Below are 7,828 nucleotides of genomic sequence, written 5' to 3' on the forward strand. Positions count from 1 at the left end.
CATAGTTCCACTTGGATGATAGGGTTACTATTTGAGACCATATCTACTGGGGACTGTATAAGGAGATGAGCGAGATGTTTGTTTGCATTATATTTACACTTCCGCATATGAGTACAACCAGGGAAACAGGGAAAGGGATGGAATTCCAAAGTCTAACATTCTTAGGTAAAGGTGTAACGTTACACGTTACGTGTAGAATCTGTCGAAAGTAAACAGAAAGGAAAAAAATAAAGAAATTTCAACTCGCTGTTTTAGTTTCTAACAAAAGACTTTTATTTCTGCTTCTTCATCAACGTGTGACTTCTCGTCTGTTGTGCCGTCAATCCCGTGATTTTCCAAAAACCTGTCTCGACCACTTCTCCTTTCTCTGAACACGTTTCAAATACTTCTGCTTCTCCGAACGCGTCTCTAACACGTGCTTCTCTGAACACCCTTCTCCGTCCAAGTGTGTCATTTTGTTTCTGCTGTGACGTCACATCGCGCAGCCGGCTTGGTCATTTGCATATATCAGCTGCTTCTGCTGCCAACAGCGTCAGCGGCTTTGTTATAATAAGTTTTTGTTGTGCTCTTCTCTGAAATAATCAAGCCCTACCAAAGATCTGTCACAATGAGATATTAGAGAAGAAGGATCGTCAGAACAAAGGGATCTCAAAATTGAAAGGATTGGATTTTGTTTTTATGTCAGGTTAGTCGGTATTATGTGCGTAGAGAAGGCATGAGTACTGTGATTTCATCAGAGAACATTCAATTCCATTCGAAACAGGCTCAAGAATGCAATATTGTGGCGATGGAACAGGGATTGGAGCGTGATAGGTAATGCAGAGTCTATCAGATTTGAGAATCCTATTTTTGGATTTTAAGAGCGAATATCTAGTTATAGGTGCAACAATACTCCATGCATTGACAAATTGCGGTCTTGTAAGTATATATTATATTATCAGGCGTGATTAATTTCTAGCACGGTAAAGAGAGCCTACATTATTTGCAGCAACCTTGACAATGGCCTTAATGTATTTGTCTTATAAATTATAGTTCATATTTTTTATTTAAAGACTGGGGTAGGGTAATTAAGAGGAGCTTCAGATGGTTCCCAATTCTCTCGATGATAACAACCTTCTAAGAAGGCAATAACACTCTGCTTTTGGTCGAGCACTGCAGTATCTGCTGTGGCTATACAGATCGAAGCTGGAGTTGCCTCTCTGGATGCAGGTCTGATCAAATAATGAGACCTATGTTCGCCCAGTTACCAGGGTTCCCCTCTCGGCGTTGCAGACATTTCGACAGAAAGGCAAGCCAATACGGTCGGAGCAAGCACAGCTGCCAAACTTGCCGGAAAGGTTTTGCATTAACCGCTTATCGGGATTCTAAACTGGATTTTTGTTAGTGTTTAATCCGTTATCCTTTGCGGTTCCCAAGGCATCCACAGCACGGAAACTGTTTTCCAATAACTGTTGAAATTTGAAAATATTTTCAATTTTGACCAAAATAATGGAGATTCACAGTCGTATCAAAATGAATGCGAAATCCCCAATTCTCTCTATTGACATAATGATCTCTATTAATTCAACTTTCCGTGATTTTTTTTTATTTTACTAAAAAAATACCTACATACGACGTGTTTTTTTTTTTTTTACGGCGGCACTCCACTTTCATATTAACCGATGGGTTAGAGTAAGGATTAGGGTTACGGCTCATTTTACCCTTTCTGTGTCACGTGGTATTAATAAACTTTGAAAGATTGTTTTTAGTTTGTCTGACAGCATATCAACCACTTTAACTTTGGCCCTTTAATAGCCAAATTTCTGGCCGAAAACCGATCACATAGATTTTCCCAAATCTTAGTACCTTGTATGGCTAATTTCGAGCCTGTAGACTAAAAATTGACATAGTTATTGTGTAGAGAAATGTACACAGACAGACAGACATACACAATAACTCTGTCAATTTTTAGTCTACAGGCTCGAAATTAGACATATAGGGTACTAAGATTTGGGAAAATCTATGTGATCGGTTTTCGGCCAGAAATTTAGCTGTTAAAGAGCTAAAGTTAAACGATTTGACCTTTGAGAACTCTACCAAACTCTTCCGACACATTTGGGTCTACACACTTGAAATTTTAGATATAGGTTCCTAACTTAATAACTTGATTTGAGCGCGCAGACAATAAATGTTAAGAGGTCATAATAGGGGTCAAAGTAAAAAAAATGACACTTTTTTTTTGTTTGCTCAGCATACACCTCCAAACACCCGGGCAACGCCGGGCACCCATGCTAGTATATATATATATATATATATATATATATATATATATATATATATATATATATATATATATATATATATATTACAAGACAGTCAATATAAATTAATGTCCAAGATCATTCGAAGATAAAGGTTGATAAGTGTAATGTTGTAGTGTAGTAATAGTGTGTATATATATATATATATATATATATATATATATATATATATATATATATATATATATATATATAAGGAGAGAGAGAGAAAGAAAGAAAGAAAGAAAGAAAGAGAAAAAAGAAAGAAAGTATATGCATATATAGAGAAATGGCGAAATTATTATTTTGTCTTTTAGTGCATTTTGTATTACAAATTTATATATATATTCTAAAATTATATATATATGGACAGGATTGAATGCATCATGCGACATGTTTTTATTAGAATACATGCTTTTTCATATTTTTATGTCCTATTGACAGACTTGTTGCTTATTATTATCATTGGCTTACAAGGAGCTTTCACACAGGTCATCAAAATCTCTTCTTCAACCGGCCTTTGCTGCTCCCTCGAAGCTGAGTGACAACAAGTCTCCCCAAATTTCCAGTACTCTCCACCTCTTTCGATAATGTTTGCAAATCTATTTTCATTATCCCAACAGCTTGCCATTGGTTGCTCGTTGGCAGCGGCTGTCGGTCTTCACTTGAATTTAAGTGGCAATAATCTTACCAAGGTCCCAGTTCTTTGTACTTATCACGCGGAGATCTGGTCAGTGCTCTCTCCTCGGTCTTTCCTTCCTACTTAACTCTACTTGTTGGCTGTTTGGTCTCTCTTTTTTTTGTTTTTGTTTTTTAGAGGGGCAGTGGTGTGGTAATCGGGTGGGTAGAGGGTGGGGTTAGAGCACTTATAGATATGCGGCTTCAATGTTTTTGGTTCCATGTGGCCTTTCATGTTTTCCCTCTGCAGCAGTTTGTCTGGTCCGCGCTTGTTGCTCATTGTTGTTAGTCTCCACATTCAAGGATTTTCCTTAATATTTTAGCTGATTACATTATTGTTGTTCGTTGTATTTTTTCCAGTCATTCCTGTGATTCCAATTTCTCCCATTCTTTTTTCAATGTTTTTCGGAATTGTTCCTAGTGCTCCTACTATTATAGGTATTATTTTGATTTTCTTCATCTTCCATATTCCTTTCAGCTCTCTGGCTAGCTCTGTGTATTTGCTTTGTTTCTCCTTTTCTTTGATATTCATCCTATGATCGGCTGGAACCGCAAAGTCTATGAGTTGACAGGATTTTTCTTCCTTGTTAATTATTACGACATCCGGTCTTCTTGCTTGGATGAGTTTATCAGTTTGTATGTCCATATCCCATAGGATTTTGTGATTCTCGTTTTCAAGTACTGCTGCCAGCTTATGTTTGTACCACTTGTCTGTGCGTTCGAGATGCAGTTGTTTGCATAATTCTCAGTGTACTGCCCCTCTCACTTGGTCGTGCCTGTTCTTGTATTCCTTTTGGGATAGTTTGCTGCATTCACTTTCTATATGGTTTATCGTTTCGTCTCTTTGTCCACAAAGTTTTCATTTGCTGTTGCTTTGTTTTCTGTCGATCTTTGCTTTGATATAGTTGATTCTTATCGAGTTATCTTGTGCTGCGGTTATTAGGGATTCGGTTTCTCGGCTTATGCGTCCTTTTCGCATCCATGTTTATACGTGTTTGTTATTCTTGTCTTTTGTCCTCCTAATGAATCTTTCATTTAGTTGTTTTTCTTCCCATTTCTCTTTTCTCGTTTTATCCTTTATCTTTTTGTTATGTCGATTATTCAGTGTCTCTCGCTGTCATGATTATCCTTTCCGTGTTTTGTGTTATGTGTTTTTCGAATTCCTTTATTATTATTATTTGCTCACAAGGAGCTTTCACACAGGTCATTAAAGATCTCTCCCTGAAAACAGCCTGTGGTGTTCCCTGGAAGCTGAGTGACCACAAGTCTCCCCAGGTTTCCAGTACTCGCCACCTCTTTCGATAACATTTGCAAATAAATTTGCATTATCGCAACAGCTGTTTGCATTGATTTCTCGTTTGCAGCAGCTATTGGTCTTTGCTGGGATTTAAGTGGCAATAAGCCTCCCCAAGGTCCCAGTTCTCTTCGCACTTATTCAGCTGAGGTCTGGTCAGTTCATCGGTCTTTCCTTCCTCCTTGACCCTACTTGGTTATTTGGTCTCGCTCTTTGGGGCGGGGTACAGTGATGTGGTAATGGGGTAGGGTTGGGTTAGAGAACTTATAGATATGCGGTTTCAGTGTTCTTGGTTCCATGTGGCGTTTCATGTTTTTGCCTTTGCAGCTTTTTGTCTGGCCTGCACTTGTTGCTCCCGTGCGTTAGTTTTCACATTTAAGGGTTTTTCTTAATATTTCAGCTGTTTTCATGATTGTTGTTCGATTATTATTATTATTATTATTATTATTTTTATTATTATTAGTATTATTTATTATTATTATTATTATTATTATTATTCATTATTATTATTATCATTGTTGTTGTTTTTGTTTTTGTTATTACGTTTTAAATTATTATTTATTTATTTGTATTTAATTTTTTTATCTATTTATTACAAACAATCATAAAAATATCGATTTATTTCCAAATAATATATATATATAAATATATATGCATATATATATATACATATATATATGTATATATATATAGTTTAGTTAAATAAAAAAAATAAAAAATAACAAAATACAATCTTACTCTCTTACTCTCTCTCCCTCTATCTATCTATCTATCTATCTATCTATCTATCTATATACAGAGAGAGGGAGAGAGAGAAAGAGAGAGGTCATATTTTTTTTATCTCATTATTTTTAATTTGATTGGCTTAGCAACTGACTTTTATTCAATTCAGACAATTGAACCCGAGCTCAGTAGCTGACTTAACGTGCCATATATATCTACTAATTTGGTAAATTTCAACTTGTTTTCTTTTAGTATTCGTTTATCCATGAGTTCGTTTGTTGCAAGACTTTGCACGATTGAATGCATTATATAACAGTAATGTATGTTTCTTTATGAAAATCGAATTCAGGATTTTAATTTTATTTTAAATTTCCTCTTGTTATCATTGCAGGCTTGCTGATTCTGTAAGTTCATTTGCGTCTTGGTCCAAACTCCTGGGCAGCGGGGACGATGATTACGTTGATCGAGTTAATCATATTTACACAGTCGTTGTGCTGGTGTTGTTCTCAATCATATCCAGTAGCGGAACCTACATTGGACACGGCATATCTTGCTGGACACCCATCGAGGTGAAATACAAAGATTACGTAACGAACTACTGCTGGACTGGACGCACCTACCATATTCCCATGACGCACGACTTAGACAACACGGAAAAGAGAGTGGACATTCATTACTATCTTTGGATACCGATGATCCTTCTCTTTCAATCATTCTTGTTTAAAGCTCCGAATTTTATCTGGCAGATGCTTAACAAGGGCAACGGTATGAACGTGGAAAGGTTGGTGGCCCTTGCTGAAGACACGCAGATGGTGTCTGAGAATAAACGCGCCAAAGTTATTGACGACATGAGCAATTACATCGACCGTTGGATTCGCGCCAACCGTCAAATACGGTTCGGGAAAATGACGTGCATGCGTCGCACTATTGGATACTTTCAAATGATCACATTCAGCAAACGGGAGGGCACATATATGTCCAGCCTCTATTTATTGATCAAGGTGCTCTACTGCCTGAATGTTGTGATGCAATACTACTTGTTAAACGCTCTCCTGAGAATAGACTATAAAGCCTACGGCTGGAACCTTGCCAGGGAGATCGCCGTCAACGGAACTCCGGCCGAGTCTCTCTACTTCCCGAGAGTTACCTACTGCGATTTCAAAATAAAACAGCTGAAGAACACTCTCCCGTTCACGGCGCAATGCATTCTGCCAATAAACGTCCTCAACGAGAAGATGTTCGCGTTTTTGTGGTTCTGGTTCGCCATTGTGGCTGCTATGACCATCTTTAATCTTCTGATCTGGATCTACCGAATGGCTGCCCGGGAGAGCTACGTTTCGTACATTTTCAAGTACCTGAAACGCGTCGGAGAGGGCAGCTCGAAGAGTGACAAGTTGCGCTGCAAAGAGTTCATCGAGCGATACCTGAGAAACGACGGCGTAATGCTTCTGCGAGTTGTGGCCAAGAACTCGACCAACTTAGTCGTCTCAGATTTAGTGTCCAACTTGTGGAATCTTTACAAAAAGAAAGACGAGGACATTGATAACGAAAAGTACACATCATCAACAACTATTGTCTAATTAATTCCATAAATTCTCTACAAGTCAAAGAAAAAAAAAAAGAAAAAAGTGGTGACTGATCATCAAACGTATTCCAAAGACAGTGACAGTTTTTATAAACAATATGTGCATGGGTTAGAAAGTTTAGTATTTTCGTGTACATTTAAAACTAGTCAGTTACATCTATTGTTAATAAATCTTTTAGTATCAGTATACACACACACACACACACACACACACACACACACACACACACACACACACACATATATATATATATATATATATATTGGAATAGGTAAACATTAAAGATCATAATCAGAGCAGAATGCAAAAAAAAAACCTTTATTGGCTTTAAAAATAGTTTTATAGTGTTGTTTGATATTCATAATAAGATATGATTTCAAATTAACATCCATTTAGTATTACGCATCTGACATGAGTAAAACATGCTTGAAATCTGCCCACATTATATATTATAATAGTTAATCATTAAGGATCTCAGCCAGAAAGGAATGCGAAATAATCTTTATTGACATTAAAAATAGTTTATGTTGTTTGATTTGATATCATTTCATTTGATATTATCATTTCATTTGATATTATCATTTCATTTGATATTATCATTTCATTTGATATTGTCATTTCATTTGATATTATCATTTCATTTGATATTATCATTTCATTTGATAGTATCATTTCATTTGATATTATCATTTCATTTGATATTGTCATTTCATTTGATATTATCATTTCATTTGATATTATCATTTCATTTGATATTGTCATTTTATTTGATATTATCATTTCATTTGATATTATCATTTCATTTGATATTATCATTTCATTTGATATTATCATTTCATTTGATATTGTCATTTCATTTGATATTGTCATTTCATTTGATATTATCATTTCATTTGATATTGTCATTTCATTTGATATTATCATTTCATTTGATATTATCATTTCATTTGATATTATCATTTCATTTGATATTATCATTTCATTTGATATTGTCATTTCATTTGATATTGTCATTTCATTTGATATTGTCATTTCATTTGATATTGTCATTTCATTTGATATTATCATTTCATTTGATATTATCATTTCATTTGATATTATCATTTCATTTGATATTATCATTTCATTTGATATTATCATTTCATTTGATATTATCATTTCATTTGATATTATCATTGCATTTGATATTGTCATTTCATTTGATATTGTCATTTCATTTGATATTGTCATTTCATTTGATATTATCATTTCATTTGATATTATCATTT

General features: G+C 35.2%; 1 protein-coding gene across 1 annotated transcript in view; it reads left to right on the forward strand.

The window, feature by feature from the left end:
• Positions 1-6,823, forward strand: part of LOC145247983 (innexin unc-9-like) — a 22,290-nt gene extending 15,467 nt beyond the window's left edge. The window contains exon 2 of the mRNA XM_080109641.1: positions 5,366-6,823. Coding sequence (XP_079965767.1) covers positions 5,366-6,554 — 1,189 coding nt within the window. The 3' untranslated portion in view covers positions 6,555-6,823. The remainder of the gene's footprint in view (positions 1-5,365) is intronic.
• Positions 6,824-7,828: the final 1,005 nt, after the last annotated feature.

The sequence above is a fragment of the Euprymna scolopes genome, chromosome 26 (genome assembly GCF_053919585.1).
Source record: "Euprymna scolopes isolate OS-2025 chromosome 26, ASM5391958v1, whole genome shotgun sequence".
In the NCBI taxonomy this organism is placed as follows: domain Eukaryota; kingdom Metazoa; phylum Mollusca; class Cephalopoda; order Sepiida; family Sepiolidae; genus Euprymna; species Euprymna scolopes.